Raw genomic sequence first — 16,096 nt, 5'->3', positions numbered from 1 at the left:
GCTTTGTGTTTATTGGAAATTCCAGTCTTTTTGTGAGTCTGAAACATGAGTTACAGTTTCTTCTTGAGGTATCTTCTGCAACAGATTGGAGTTGGGAAGGCAGTGGCAGAAACCAAGTTTCTCTTTCAAACCCAAAGTAGCAGTGTAGCACAACAGGTTGAGTTTGAATTTGAGTATTGAATTTGCTCAGCAATTTATGGACTCTGGCTTTAAAGCCTTATTGCTACCTTGCTTGTTTAGAAGTGATGGTCTCCTTAAAATGAGAAGGAATTGTGTATTGAACAGAACTCCCACAGCGGGAAGGGCAAAGAGCAAAGCACATGGCTCTGTATCCCCACTGTAGTCTGGATGGGTGTTACACTGTATTTCACAAGTAAATTGGCAAAGAAACACAATAGGATATTTCTGTTTTCTCCATCCAGATGAGCACTTAGATTAAACTAACTTTTTCTGTCAGGAATGAGTATATTTTTGAGACTGGGGAATTTGAGGTGTATCCCCTGAGTTCCAAATCTGACACAACTTCTTAAGCAGGATCCAACTTTCAGAGAAAGCTGGGATTCACCTTTCTTTGTAGCAGCCTTTTTGATTGGCAAGTAACTGTAGAAATATCCAAAACTGATAGTTATTTTTGAAATTACAGACCAGTATCCCTTTTTTTCTTCTTTTTTTTGGCCTCGGGTACACTGCTATATGAATGCTTGAAAGAAATATCTGCTTTCCTGCTTTACCTTAGCAGTGTTGGTACCTGATGTTGAGCTTGCTGCCTGCCCTGTTTAGCTGAGTGGTTTGTTTCCCTCAGCAGCAATAATGCTTCAGAGAGCAGGCCAAGGTTGATGTGTGTGTGCAGGACTGTTGAGAGGAGCTGTGACGCTCTCCTGGTGTTCTTGCAGGCTGAGGGGGGGTGTGGGTGCCTAAGAAGTTACGTAGCTAAAAATAAGTTCTCATTTAGAAGCTCTTATTGGACATTTGTGATAAATATTTGGGACCAAACTGCTCAGCTGATCTGGTTGCAATGTAGGTGCCTGTGCTGCAGGAACTGCAACTCCCCATTCCCTGGATTATGCTGCTTTGCTCAGAGGGGTCTGACAGCCCCCAGTGCTCTGACAGTGCTGAGAGTTTGTCCTTTCTAATGCTCTGTTTTCCACTTTTGTTCCCAGCAGCATACGGTTCTCTAAGTGGATGGGTGCTCTCTTTTCTTTGCCCGTGGTAACGCTCAAATGCTAAAGCTGGATGCCACAGACCAAGACCTGCATTAAAACACAAAGTCTGAAGATCGTGTTGTAAACCTGCTTGTTTTATATAATCATTGTTATTCAACTTATAGTGTATCTTTTTTGATTCCTTTCATAACACTGTCTTCATACTTACCAATGTGGTTTTATTATCCTTCCTGTACCTTTTTATTCAGAAACTGCCAAGAGTACACTGTTTGGACTAGTCATTGTGGTGGGTTTAAAGAATTAATCATTTATCTGCTAGGTTGTTCTGAACAGTTTTGTGGTTAATACTAAGACTTTGTGGCCTGTTTACGGTAACTGTACGTGTGTTTGCACAGTATTATAACTTTCACCTGCCATTTTAGGTTATTATGTATCGTATCGGTTTTTCAGAACTTCCTCTGTGCTTTTGTTGCTTTTGAAGCTTCATCTCTGGTGATTTGCATTTGTGTGATGTATGAGAAAATGTCAGAAACGCTGATGAGTCACCAGTGGTTGGAAAAAGCTGACTTTTCTAAGCGCCGTGCCTTAACACACCTAAACACTCCACACACCAACACCTTGTGTGGATGCCTCTGGAGGTTTGGCTTCAGGTCTCAAGAATTGATGGCAAAAATTTGTCACAGGCATTTCTATCTGTCAGCTGAACGATGGCATGTCCTGATTTTTTATATATACCATAGCACTACTTTGAAGTTTTGTAATAAATTGTATGAATGTGGAAAACGTTGATTTTCTTTTTGGGGTGGTTTTTCTTGTTTTATTTTGCCTTTTCAAGCTAATGTATGAAATGCTGTAATGGCATTGTGCACAGTGCATATTCAAAGGTGTTGTGATGTTTACCCTGGGATATGAAGGTGTTTTCTAAAGTTTGTATACCTGCAAACTGCATTGATTTCATTTCAAAACAACTTTAAAAGTGTTTTACCTATAAGCTAGGTAGCAAAGCTTCACATCTATTTTTTTCCAAAGTTCATTAAGCACCTACTGATGTCTTGGGTGGATGAAAATCTTGGAAAATCTGATCACACACCTTACTTTATAAGTTCATGAATGTTGTTATTTCTTTAATGTCATTGCTGAGTTATAGCTCTATTCTGCATGCTTTTGTAGTCTTGTGTGTTTTATATATGCACAAGTGTAAATTACTTTCCAAATATGGGATTGAGACACTTTGTCTTCTGTACTAAATTGGGGTGTCTTTCATGTAATGATTACCCCTAATTTTGCTGTCTAGCAATGAGTGTTTAATCAGGATAGCATTCACAAATGATTGGCATTACTGGGATGCATATTTGGCTTGCTTGGAGTTGAACTGCATAAAATGGACATTACCTTGTTACTTCAGTGGCTGCTATAACGAAGTTGAAAGAAGAAATGGACTGACAGATTTGCATTCACACAAATTTTCTGCCATTTTTATGAAGATTTGAATTTAACCCTGTCTGTCCAGAGGGCCAAGGTGAGAGATTTAATGGCAAACTTTTTCTCATAATTTGTTTGCTGTTATTTGCACATTTCTTGTTTTTCTTCCAGGATTTTGCATCATATTTTGCAACCCTCTTAATTATGTGCTGTTCGTTTGTGCTTGTGAGAGTCAGGACAGCCACACCCCTCCTGAGAAACCCAGAGTTCAGTTGGAGACCTTAGGTACAAGCTAGATTAGCTCTCTGAGCAAAGGTGGCATGAAAGCTTTGCCTTTCAAAGCCACCTAGGACAATGGGGAAGTAGACTCTCAAAGCATCTAGTCTTTAATTTTATTAAAAACAGAGGAGTTTTTTCTCCTTAAAGCAAGGCACCTAAAGTCACTGTCACAGGTCTTGTGTAGGAAGCCTCAGTGAAAAGGTTTTTACTTGGTGATACTGAGTACTGGTTGATAGTCTGTGCTTTCTTTGGGTTTGTGCATTCCAGATGGAGCATTTTGGCTTAAGGTTTGAGATCTATTTTAATAATTGTCCAAGAAGGGCTTGTAGAGCTGCTGATTCCATATGTGAGTGTTTTCCTTTCAATGTAGTTTTATTTTTTTATGCTTTCTACCACTTCTTTGATCTTGACTGATGTTAGTTTTCAGTTACATTTGAACTTGGTTTTGTTAAAATACTTAACAGGTTACTGGGGGAATATACAGTTGTTAAGCCAAGTCTTTGTACTGTGGAGCTCTCTGGACAGAGGACACTGGCTAGAGCTTTCTGACTTTGCATTTCAGCTCCCATAGGTGTTGGCAGTCCCAGGGCCTTGCAGGACAAGTCCCTTGCTCTGAATTTCATCCTGGCCTTCTCCAGACTGACATTTTCCAGCACTGGGACAAAGTGCCCACATGTAAATTTTTAAATGACTGTTCAGCAGGATCAAAGAGCATTTCACTGCAGTTCTTTCAGTCTTCATTAGTTTTAAAACACTGTGGCAGACTATAAAACAACTCAAGAAAGGCTGATTGGCTTGTTGGTGCCTTTAATTGTGGTGCAGAGTCTCTGATGGTGTCAGGCTTTCTAGCATATAAAAACAAGGAAATTTGCTGACAATTACCTGATTCATTTTTTTCTGATGCTTTGAATCAATGGCTAAAAGTGAGCTCAGGGTGAGCTAATGTGGTTTTAAAATGTATGTGCCTCGGATTGCCAGGCCTTGGAAGTGTCTCCTTGTTTTGTTATGAGGGATGTTTTGAATGAGAAGGTGGAAGAAATGCCAAGATAAATGCTGTGATGACTGCAAGGATTTGAACAGTTGGTATTGTGGCATCAGTGTCACCTTTGTTCCCAGGCAGGGCAGTGCCCTTCAGTTATGCAGCCATCACTCTGCCAAGCTTATCCTGTCCTGTATTCTGAAGAGTTTCAGGTCTGATCATTTGCCTGTCCTTGAAATGGTGAAGACATGACCCCTCCCTGCAGCCATGGAAGTCAGGGGAAGGATCTGGGTGTCCTTAGTCTTCACATCCCATTCTCCTTTCTTCTCTGCTGTTGAGTTTTCTATGACTTGTTCTCATGTCATGTGCAACTGCTGCTTTTCATTTAAGTTCTCTCTTGCCTTGTCTTAAAGAGTTATGCTGACAGCTTTTACCTAAAATAACTTCTCATATAACCTCTTTAAAATTTTTAATGGAAACAGAGCACACATTCCTACTTCACACAGCATGGTTGCAGTATGATTCAGGACTTCCCACTGTATTTTGAGATGCTAAATCTGGAAACACGTTTCCTATTTACTCCATTTGTGTTTGGGTTTTGTATTTTTTTTAATACTGTATTCGTCCTTCTCGGTGCTGTGTTTCTGTTCGAGAGCAGGGAGTGCTGCCTTTTATAGTGTTTAAACCTTCAGGGGTGTGTAGGGCGGCTGCGGGGGTTATTCCTGCCCATCAGCCGGGCCCGGGGCTGTGTTCGCCAGCCGCTGGCTCGGGGCGGGGCTGGAGGGGGGCATCGCTCCGGTGCTCGGCCGGCGGTCCCGCTGCCCTGGCCGGCTCCGGCAGCCCCCGGCCCGGCTGTCACCGGCGGGGGCGGGCCCGGGGCGGGCTCGGCTCCCGGGATTGGCGGCCCCGGGCGGCCCCGGCCCCTCGGCGGCGGCGCGGGGCGGCCCCGGCGCTCGCACTCGCTCAGTCCCCCAGCCAGGCTCGCACACACGGGCACGGCTGTCGCTCCGGGCAGGCACCATGAGCACGGCCATGCGGTACAAGAGCAAGCTGGTGAACCCAGGTGAGGCGGCGGGGACGCGCGGCCGCTCCGCCCCGCGGCCCGGCGCGTCCCCCTCGCCTCACTGTGTCTCCTTTTCTCTCCCCGCTGCCGGTTCCCCCCGCGGGCATCCCGCCCTGGCCGCGCCGCCCCGCAGAGGAGAAGCAGGTAGGTGAGCTCGGCTCTCCGCGGGGATGCGGCTGCTACCTGGGCACGGCGGCCGCTTGGCCGCATTCATCCGGGAAATAGGCGCTTTGCCTGCCGCATCCCCCCGGGTTTTGGCTTGGCTTTCTTTTTTGTCGCTGCCTTTGGGTGTGTCGAGCGGGTTCGGATGGAGAAAGGCGGCGCGGGGCTGGCAGAGGCGTTTGGGTATTGGGAGCACGTCTCGCATCCCTCTCCCCTCCGCAGCACAGATGCGCAGACACAGCCCCGCTCCTGCCGCTCCTTGGTGCTGCAGCCGATCGGCACCTCGCAGGCGGCCAGGATTTGGGTGTTAGGAAACATCTGTTTTGCTTCGCAAAGCTAATAGCTATTTGGAGACATGCCTTTGAGTCCTGGAGAGAGAGGAGGGGTGATGCAATCAGATGACATCGACAGGTTTTTTTGTTGTCTATTTGGTATTTGGAAAGATTTAGGATGTTTGAAAAGAAGAGGAATCTTCCTCTGCAGAGCTTGAATGCTTAGGTGAGGGGTTATCAGGGTCCTGTGTGTTCCTCAGTACCCATCATCATAGTATAGGGAAGTCTGCTGTAAAGGAAAGAGCCTTTCTGTCTCACAAGGGTGGGGATGGAGATGATGGTTTAACACAGCAGAGCAGTGCATGAGAAGAATCTCACCCACTCCCAGCCTGGCTTACAGTTGCATTTGAGTCCAGTCTTTCTCTGAGGCTCCAATTCTGTATGAAGCAAACACCTTGCCTGCTAAGACCCTAGTACTGCACAACCTTTTTGGGCCACAAAAAAAGCAAACTAGCTTTGTAGCAGCTTGGGTATTTACCTGGCCACGGCAAGAGATGGTGTTTCCCTGTATAATGCAGACTTGGCACTGTGCATTTTGTGAGCTGCTAACTGCAGTGATGAGAAGAACAAAGTAAATCTAGGAGTAATAGGATAATGGGATCACCAGAAGCATTTTTCCCAAGGTAGTTTAAATTTTGCTAGTATTTTGTAGTTATCTGTGAATATTGCAGTTAATTCTTGTTTTATTTCTGGATGAAAGCAATCCAGAATGTGTTCTGATACTGTGGAATATCTAGTGTAAGCTGTGAAGTGGGGAGAAGCTTCGTGACATCCCCCCCAAACCCTGCTGTTCTACAGTTCATGTTTTTAAATGAAGAGGGAAGCGGGTTATGTACAAGGCTCCTTTCTGTGCATTCCCTAGGGCAAGAAGCAAGGGAGAGATCAGAGGAGTCTGTTGTAGATATTATCATGACTCCTGAAGGCTCTTGTCACACTGCATAGGCAGAAGTGGGCTGGAGTCTGTACCCCAAAGAGCCCGTGTGTGCAGGCCAGTGCAGTTCCAGCTGGGCAGAGGAGAGCTTTCCTGCAGTGTGGAGGAGGAGTGAGTGTGTGAGTGTGTGTGTGTGTGTGTGTGTAACCGCGTGTCTTACGCTGAGTGTAGAGTGGCTCCTGCATGACAGAGCACAGTTCATTATGGATTTGGGCCAGGCCTGTTACTTGTGGATGGAAAGGGGAAACCAAGCTGTGAACACAAAGCAATCTGTTAAAATTAGACTGAATACACAAAAGCATAAATGATTTTTATTTAGCATTTTTTAAGAGCAGGATTTTTCTGCCTTTTTTCCAATCTTCTTGCATCTGACAGCAGATAACAATTGAAAGGATTTAGTAAAGCTGTAGTTCTTGTCTGAATTGATTTTTAAAAAAAATATTATAAAAGCTGGTTTTTAATGAATATTTGGGAAATGAAGGGAGCTTCTTAGAGGGCGGTACAATAGATTGTATATAAGTAGGGTTGCCTTTGGTAAAGTCTTAATGATATTCATGACTTACCGAGTCCATGGAATGGAACAATGTGGTGTCAGAGAATGTGTGTTCATCCTCCCTCACAGCATGGTCAGGGCTGATGCATTGTCTGGGTTCAGGGTACTCTGATTTGCAGACTGGGCTCCTAATTACTGCCATTCATCAGGAAAAAATAACGGGAGATTCTCCAGCTCTCTGATTTCCAAGGAATGACCTCTTAATTACTGAAGTCAGTGGAGGTTTCATCCTGGTCTCTGTGTGCAAAGCATCCAGCCTTCCCAGGGGAAGGGTTGTGGTTTAAGAGCTTGGGCTGGTGTGGAGATCTATGGCAGGTTGCCTGGTGACACCAAGCTCCTCAGTTTTATTACACCTCAGCTCAGCACCTCTTGGAGAGGGATGGTTTCTTTCCTAGCAATTTATTTACCACTGGATCACAAAGAGAGATTCTCATGGTGAAGCTGGGTAGGAAATGAAGAAATGACTAATGTCACATGTGCAGAGGAGTAGGCCCCATGTAGGGAAGCCCAGCAATTTGTCAAGAGTTTGACAGGGCAAGTACAGCAGATGGGTGCTCTGCCAAAGCCAGAGGTGTTGCTGTGGGAGGAGTAAAGGTGAAACCTTGGGAGTACCTGGTTAAACTGGAGTCTCCTGGCACACTCGTGCAGAACATGGCTCCTAGCTCGTGTTGATGGCGTGTGTGTGTGTGTTTGGGGTGTTACCTTGCTGTGTCTCTGAAGCTGGCTCCTGCCCATTCAGGTTCATGTCTCTCATGTTCTTTGAAGTCATTGTTTCTTTTTAAATCAGGAGGATGGGAACCTCTCCTTCCCAAGTTGATCTCTCCCCACCCCATCAACTTGCAAAGTTGTTTGGGTGTGGGAGCAGAGACTATCTGGTGGATCCAGTTCTTTCAGTGGGTTTGAAATTACAGGGCTGTGCCTTTTGCATTCAGTTTAATCTTTTTTTTTTTACTTGAACTTATTTTTAAGTGGTCTGCTTGTCAGTAACATATATATGGGGGTCTGTGTATGGAGAAGATGCTGTGCAAAAAGTACTTTGATTGGAGGAGTGGTTTCAGTTTGAGTCTTAGAAAACTGAATTCATTGCTCTTATGTTTCAATTTTTGAGAATCTGGGGTTTATATGTTAAAAACTTACATTCAGACTCCTTTGGTTTTTTCTTATAAAAAATGAAGCAGAGATTTCTATCATTCCTGTTACAGCAGATATTGCAACAGCAGAGATGTCTGCTATCTAAAATAGTGACTGTGCCAACACAGAGCATCATTTTTAAGGTCAACTTTCAACCCCAGCCTTGCCTACCAGAGAACACTGGCTGGTGGAAATCCCCCAGTTCCCTGCTAATGTGTACTGAACTGCCTTCTCCTTTTCTCTGCTGAGCTTATGGAGAAATAGGCCCAGATGGGCTACAGGTAAGTGTATCTCCTGAAAGACTGCACTCTGCATAGAGCTGAGACACCTGGGCTGGTTGTAGATACTGCCCATCAACTGAGGACAGCTCAGTGCAGGCAGCTGCTGGTGACCAAGAACAGATTAAGAGGAGGGAAAAGTGGTGATTCCTTGTGCTTGCCTTGAGCTGGTTGAATATGACCTAATGTGACCTCAGTTTCTATGTAGATACCTATGTGGGAGAATTGATTAACCGAGTTTGGTGAAACATGTGATGAGAAGAATCATCAGAGTGGTAGGTTCCCTTGTGCAGCAGCTGTACAACAAAAACCATAAGCAGAGCTAAGTCTTTACAGAACTCCCCAAAGTCTCTGCTGGAGCAGCTTGGAGGACTTGTACCTGCACTGTTCCTTTGCAGCATTTCCATTTTTCACCTAAATGTTTTCTTACAATAACAGTTCTTGTAGTCTTGTGGCTAGAGGAACGTTGTTGCTTGTGCAGAAAATACGGAATCTGGAAGGAGAACAGACTACCACTGACTCTTTAATTTTCTCAGAATTAAACCAATTATTTTATAATTGTGATTCTTTGAGTCATTGGGAGCAGCACTATGGATCTGTGTTCCTGCTCTGTGTCAATTCAGGGTGGTTGTGGTGAGGTGGCTTTTTTTTTTTCCCCTCAGAGAAAGCAAAATAATGTTTGCAGCTGTCTAATGGGATATTTGACCACAGCTGGATAGTCTCTCACTGTGTCATAGCTTGCCCTGGGTGAGGCTGTTTCTCTTTGACTCCCCACATTAATGTCTCTTCCAACCTCTGTGTTTTCCAACCCTGGTCATGCATCCTGGCTACCAAGATGCGCCTGCCAGAAAGGGAGTAGCAAATTAGTCACAGAATCTGGAGGTAAATACTGGAAACACTCTTAAAGCAGCACATCCCTGCTTGTTTTTCTGATGTCCCAGTGTATCTTGGCCAGACGCAACATAGGAGTGGAAGCTTTTACTTCTCTGTGAAAAGCCTTGTGTGTTTCATTCATTATTTTTGGCCCATTTCAAAAGACAGTATTGGTGCCTTGCCCTCAGAGCTGGGCAGAGTCTCAGGGCTCAGAGCAGTGCTGGGAGCGGGTGGGACTGCAGCAGGTCAGGAGGTTCAGCCCTGTCTGTCCTTCTGCTGTGCATCTGTCCAAACAGCCTGGCTGCAGGAGGCCCTGTGTCACAGATGGGCTGGGCTGGGCTGGGAAGGGAAGTTCATCCTGGGCACTTGGACTTTTTTTTTCTCCATTCTTTGTCTGCTTGGCTACTTGGAAAAGGGCTGTAAAAAGAGGTGAGTGCATGGACTTTGTGGTGAAACAGAACCACTGGAGAGCTGGGCACAGATTCTGTCTCCTGCTGCTGTCTCTCTTCAATTATTTATGCTCCAAATGGATGAAACAGTTGTGAGTGCAGGGCAGGGGAGAGGTTCAGCAAGTACCAATCTGCAGTTTATGGAAAGGAGAAGTAAGTGCTTCCTGCACAGGATTTTTGTCACTTCAATTTCCCCGCTCAGCTACTTGTGCTCAACTCCAAAATTCTGCTGCATTTGTGAGTTGTACAGGGCTGTTCCAGTGCTCCAGGCACATTAACCAAAGGTGTAAGCTCAACAGATGTTAGGGCTTGATCCTTGCTGATATTGAGGGAGTAGGAACAACCTTCATTTAACCCTGAGAGATGCTGGTGACACTTGTTCAGCTGTGGGGTTCCAGACTGTTGGGGCTTTCAAAAGCTTGCAATTGCAGAGGGGAAAATGTTGCTGCTATTTGAACAAAGGAGAAGCACCGTCCCTGGATGCTTTTAGTCTCCAAAGTCAAGGAATCTCTTACAACCACTTATGTTCTCAAAAAATGTTACTGGCTTCATACTGATGGTGTTCTTCATTTGATGGTTCTAGCACTAAAAATCTAAGGGGCTTGTGTTGTGACCTGGAAAAGTTGAGGAATGACAAATCAAGAGAGGGAAACAACTGGTGGAGTTCAGTGTCTTCTAGAACCCATATTGCCCAGTTTCAGTCTAAGGTGCTGTTCATTAAATACCCAGAGAAATGGACATCTTGGAAATGCAGAGGAGATTCCACCTCAGCCAGCTGGTTGGTTGCTGTGCCAGGCCAGGCTGGTGCCTGCTGTGTATCTCAAGAGCTTTGCCAAATTAGTTTTAAATGTTCAGTCCAAGGGGTTTCTCCAGCTGTTTTGGGACAACCCACAGTGGTGGCTCCTGTGACCATGCTGCAGTTACTGCTCATATGTGCTGGAACCAAGCCTGGGGAGCTCAGCTCCATCCTTAGTACTTCAGGTACTTCTTGCTGAGATACCTCTTGGCTAAGCTGAGAGGATTCCCCTCCTATTCTCGTTCCTCTTCCAGTTCAAGTGGCCTTTGTGTTGCCTTTTTTCTTGGATAACAGAGCATGAACTGGAGGGTGCATTCTTTGCTTACCTGTAGAGTTTTCTCTCCTGACCAACACTAAGTGTTTGTCCCCTTCTTGCCCAAGGCACAGGTTTCCCTGTGACAGTGAAACCATACAGTGAAGTGCTCTACTCATAAGAGACATGTGGGGCACCTCTAATACTTGTGTGACTTCATATGTTTGTGAAGTGTATGCAAGTTGTTTCATAGCATACTGGAATAATTCCCATAAGGGCTGGATTGTGTGTGTGTGTGTGCATGTCTACAGTGTGGTTAGCCTTGAAGCACAGGAAAAAATGTTTGTCTGCTGTTACACATTCCTTTCTCCCAGAGATTTGTCCCTGGAGCTGTGAAGAGGTTTGCAGTCATCTTGTTCCCACAAAAGTGTTCAGGAGCTGGATTTGTGTGTGGTGGTGGGATCAGATGCCAGAACATATGCTCCTCATCAGTATGTATGTGTGCTGCTGTTCATCCATGACTTGGCTTTCCAGAAACACTCTTCAGCATGAACAGGGGAAGGCAGCACTGCACGCTGAGAGGGAAGATTTGGATGTACAGTGCTGACCATAGGGGCTGGGCTGCAGGAAGGGGAACAGATCTGCTGCTTCTGACTTAAGTAAGAGCTGTCTTTGTTTTAGGACTGAATAGGGAGATATTCTTCATTCCTTCTCTTTTGTATTTCCAGTGCATTAATTGAAATCTGTTATGACCTGCTAACATTCAGCTCTAGACTGCTCTCCCTTCCCTCAGCCCTCACTCCCTGCCTGCAAGGCTGGTACCCAGCAGCATCACAGCAGCCAAGTGCTGGGGGTGGCTGGAAGGCAGAGTGTGCTGAGAAGATGCAGGGACTGTTTTGCTAATGAGCAAAGCTTGGCTAAGTGTTGGCCAAGAGCTGAAGAGGAAGTGAAACCCTGCACCAGCATCTGCAAGGGTGTAACGCCAAGAGGGGGAGGAGAATTGTTTAGTTTCTGGCTTGAGTACAACTGTCCAGTCCTGAAATCAGAAGAAATAAGAGAAGTTGAGTTCTGGAAGAGGGGTGTAGCTGTGCTGGGCAGGACAGTGAGGGATGCTCAGGATGGCAGAGACCTCTCTGGATACAGCTGTGGAGCCCTTGGCCTGCCCCAGCCTCGTGCTGTGCCTTTGTAGCCAGGGCTGAGGGAGGCTCAGGGTTAATGCTTGGAAATGTAGCACTGGGGGATCCTGGGCTGTTGTTCATGCAAGCCTGGGGCTCTGTGGGGTGTGAGCCAGTGTGGCTGTAAGTCAGTCAGAGGTGGGAAGCCCTTACCAGAGTTAACTCCAGTTGTTCACTCAGCTCTTCAGTCCAGGCTGTTTCTGTGCTGATGGCACAACAGCCGTGCTCGCCCTGCCCTGACTCCTGCCTGTGCTGTGAGAGCCCTCGGTGCCAAGGAGAGGAGACCTGAGCTTTGTGAGGCTCAGCCCTTTGCTCTTCCGGGGATCTTGGGGAGTGCCCTGTTTGTCTTGCAGCTCGTTATCCAACGTGTCCGGGTGTGTATGGGGCTGGGATGGCCCATCTCTGCCTGACCCCACCCGAGGCACTTGGTGCCATTCTCTCAGAATGACTCCTGGCAGGGAAACTGGAGCTGAGAGTGCAGGCTGAGCAAATAAACCCCGGGATCATGAGTGCTAGCTCCTGGAGAGCGGCCATGAGGAGAGAGCCCGTCCCACTGACCTCTGGACGTTGTCAGTGCAGAAGCAGGGAGGGGAAAGAGATACACTCAGCTTGTGGGAAAAGAGGCTCCAAGGGTTTAACATCTTCCCTCTGCTTTCTGTGAGGCAAAGCCCGTGGCAGTGCAGATGTGGCTCCAGTGATTACGTTTCATTTTCTCTTGCAGACCTCTGGTGCATAAAGCTGTGTGAACACACATGAGAGCACAAGCCAGGCCTTTTACTTGCTATAGTTTGTATTGCAATTATTTTTAAGATTACTTCCCAGGCAAGTCACTTTGCTTTCAGCTTTTTGTAATGTCTCCTCACTGTTTCCTCAGCGTGGGAACTATTTTAATCCTTCCTGACGCACTGAGCTCATTCTTGCTGTGATACGTACACACAAGTAGTCTCTTTAGATCCTGCAGTCTTACATCCACTTTTATTTTCAAATAAATTACATGCTACATTAATTATATATTCAGGTGAAATTGAGTCACAAAGGTATCTGCCTACCCTGTGCACGATCCCCTTGGCTGTGCTTTCTCTTTGGTTTGAAGTTCTCCTGAGTCTCTGCCACTGATACGAAGTCCTGGAAATGCCCATCTGGACCAATGGTAATTTCCCTCTGCCCAAGGCCTGCTGTAAAAAATGGCAGGGAGATTTATGACCTTTAAGATTCTATAGATTCTCAGGGGTTCCTGCTGCTTAGGGAGTTTGGTGCCAGCTGGGATCAGACAGTAATGGAACAAGCATCAGAAGCTGATATTTGCCCTGTTTTGTAGGCAGTGGGCTGAATCAAGGCAGCAGGAGTTCATTCAAGAGATGCAGCTGGTCTGCAGCAAAGCCTTGCCATGATTGCACAGGGCCAAGATGTGCAGGGATGTGTCATTGGGACAGTGAGAGATGCTGTCAGGGCTGATCTCTTGTCTCCTGGCCATTGTCCTTGCAGTCCTGACTCTCAGAGATGGTTTATGTGATGCAGCTGGAGCATCATCTGCACTGAAGTTGTAGCAAGCAGAAGAAAAACTGCTTGTGTCCCATCCCAAGGTTTATACCTGGGCTGTTCAGCTGTTTTAAAGAGTTCCCCTCCCCTTGAAAGGAGCCCTTGGCAGCACATGTATTTATGAGGGAAGTAGGTATTGGGGAGGACAGTAATTTAGCAGAACTCTGTACTTTTACTGAGCAGTTAATCCAGGAATATGCTTGGGAAGCATTCTAGGTTCACTGAGCAGCTGGGACCCTCTGGATCAGCCCTGGTTTGCCAACAGCCCGGGGGCTGACACTTCAGAGGCTCAGGGCAGGCCCAGGGAGGTCAGAGAGTTAGAGGCCTGTTTGCTGCATACCCCTCATCAGTGCCACATGGACCTGCTTGGGACCCTGATCACCATCACTGTGCAGCAGGAGTGTGTCCTCTTGTCACCTGGATAAGCCTCATCTGCCCTGCATCACCATGCTTGGCTCACACAGGTTCACAGCACTGGATCTCAGAGCAATTTGAGTAAACCAGAAGCAACTGGATGGAGCCCAGTGTTCCTGTTCCTCAGTGCTGGCTCTGTTCAGCTGCCAGTCCCCAAATGCACTTGCATGATGGCATTATTTGCAGCATCTCTCATTAATGTCGGTGAAAGCCTTTCTGTTTGAGGTGCTGGGGCTGCTCCTCAGCAGCTGCTCACACGTTCCAGCCAGTGCCAGGCGTTTTGCTGCCTCCTTTGAATGCCCAGTGTCCTCTGAACATCTCCCTGCTCCTCCCTGGTGGCACTGTCATGGGCAGGTGTCAGGCAATAGCAGAATTGTTCTCTTAGTAAACAAGTGATGGTGTAATTGGAGCTGCCCCTCATGTGACAGCAGTGCAGTGTGTGCATGGGGTTGCTAATGAGGGGATGTCATGGGGCTTGTTAGTTTGAAAGCTTAATGAGCCATCTTCTGTTTCCCTGCAAAGTGTGTGGATGCTCCTGCCCATCAACTGCTCCTGTGCTGCATCTCACACTTGGGTGTGTTTGGTACTTAAATGTGTCCTGCAAGTTAGAGCTCACAGCACATATTGGGCATTTTAGAGGACTCAGATCCCATTTATCATGACATTAATTGCAGTGGACGTCCAGGAAATGTCTGGATGAGACCACTGCTCTCCTTTCCTCAGATAGCCTGTGTGTGCTCGAGGGCTGAGCTTCCTTGTGGCTCCAGTGAATCCATGTGTACTGGATACCTAGAGTTTGTCCCTTAGCTGATTAGGGATTTTCCTTCATGAGAAATAACTACTTTTCTTCATTATTTTTCAAAAAATATAATAATTAGGGTATCCACCCACCTCTTGGCTCGCATCCTGCAGTAATAGGCCAGCATGTGTTTTCTTCAGAAGAGGAAGCAGGTCTTGCTTTGTATTTTCAAGGCAATGGTTTATAAATGAGCCTGGAAAGCCTGCATGGGGCAGTGGGATGAGAACCCACACAGAGAATAAATCTGAGAAAATAAATCCCAGAAAATGCATCCCAAGAGATCATTGTTTGGCCTGGCAAGTCAGAGCCCAGGCTAGAAGCCCAGGAGAACCCCTCCTCACTTTGCATGTGGTGGTGGTTCTAGCTTTGCTTGAAGATAGTTATCCTTGGATTCCTGAAACCCATAAAGGTTTGACTTCACGCTGTGCTGCACGTCCTAAGAACCATTCGTGGGTGTCTAATTTGATTTTGCACCCAGTTCTCGTTAAAGGGCTGCGAGTGACAAATTACTCTTGGCCTGTTGTGGCTGTCACTTGAGCTGACATCGCAGGGGGTGCTGGCTCTCTGCTAACCCATGGACTGAGCAGAGCATTCCCCACCCTGCCTCGCTGCTCTGCCTTACCTACACGGCTGTTTCCATTTCCTTTGGGTTGCCTTGTAGGAAAACACAGCCCAGCAAATGCAATTTTTTCCACTCCATTGCTTCCAAGTTCTTTCTAACACTGTGTGTTGCTGCCCCTTGTGTGTCCAACAGCCACAGCTTTTACAGTCAAATGACTTTCTGTCTTCTCTAATATCTTTTTAATCTGGTTTCATTCTGACTTCTAGAAATCCAATGTAATCATCTCAAAGGTGACATCTTCATGAACTCTGCTATTCCAGTGTCTGCTATGTTAGCATCTCTCATCTTACATCTCATATACTTCACCATTTTTGTTATTTTCAGATGAGCCCAGAAAGAGACTCATGAAATCAGCAATTCTACAGAAAAATTCTCAGGAGGGAGGATTCCACCATTATCTGTTCCTTACAATCAGGACTCTATTATTGAGCTGCTGATAATGGTTTTTCTACAGGGCAAGTAGAGAGTACATTGATGACTCTGACTGGATACAGTGGAAATCAAGACTAAAATAGCAGCAAAGACCAGTGTCACAGGGATATTATCAGCAAAGAACAGATGTTATGGAGAACTCTGTTTGTTCAGTGGTTGGGCTGTGGTCCTGATGCAAGGACAGTAGTTATTCAGCATGGGACACTAACCTTTTGTGATTGCTTTCTCTCTCAGTTTTTAAGGGAATAAATTGTTATCTTAAGGTTGAAAGGATTTTAGGTGGTGTAGAGAATGCACTTTGAATGTCTGTCTTTTAATAATCCTCTGCAAGATGTGTGACTTTAATGTCTGTCTCCTGCAGTCCAGCTGGGTGATAAGGTTTGTTCCTAAGGCTGTAATTTTTTGTGAGGAGAGGGGCAAAATGGCAGTCTTGAATTCAGTAGAAAATACC

General features: G+C 46.1%; 2 protein-coding genes across 5 annotated transcripts in view; both read left to right on the top strand.

The window, feature by feature from the left end:
• The window catches only part of LOC135454405 (septin-2), a 33,746-nt gene extending 31,794 nt beyond the window's left edge, over positions 1–1,952 (top strand). For 2 of the 4 annotated variants that reach the window (XM_064726464.1, XM_064726467.1), the window contains exon 13: positions 1,161–1,952. The gene's annotated coding sequence lies outside the window, so the exon portion shown is untranslated. The remainder of the gene's footprint in view (positions 1–1,160) is intronic. The other 2 variants (XM_064726463.1, XM_064726466.1) reach the window with 1 other exon arrangement.
• Positions 1,953–4,772: 2,820 nt separating this feature from the next.
• The window catches only part of SEPTIN5 (septin 5), a 42,162-nt gene continuing 30,838 nt past the window's right edge, over positions 4,773–16,096 (top strand). The window contains exons 1-2 of the mRNA XM_064726461.1: positions 4,773–4,906; positions 5,040–5,050. Of these exons, the coding sequence (XP_064582531.1) occupies positions 4,864–4,906; positions 5,040–5,050 (54 nt within the window). The 5' untranslated portion in view covers positions 4,773–4,863. The remainder of the gene's footprint in view (positions 4,907–5,039; positions 5,051–16,096) is intronic.

This window comes from Zonotrichia leucophrys, chromosome 15, assembly GCF_028769735.1.
Source record: "Zonotrichia leucophrys gambelii isolate GWCS_2022_RI chromosome 15, RI_Zleu_2.0, whole genome shotgun sequence".
In the NCBI taxonomy this organism is placed as follows: domain Eukaryota; kingdom Metazoa; phylum Chordata; class Aves; order Passeriformes; family Passerellidae; genus Zonotrichia; species Zonotrichia leucophrys.
This window is presented reverse-complemented; position numbering and strand designations above follow the sequence as displayed.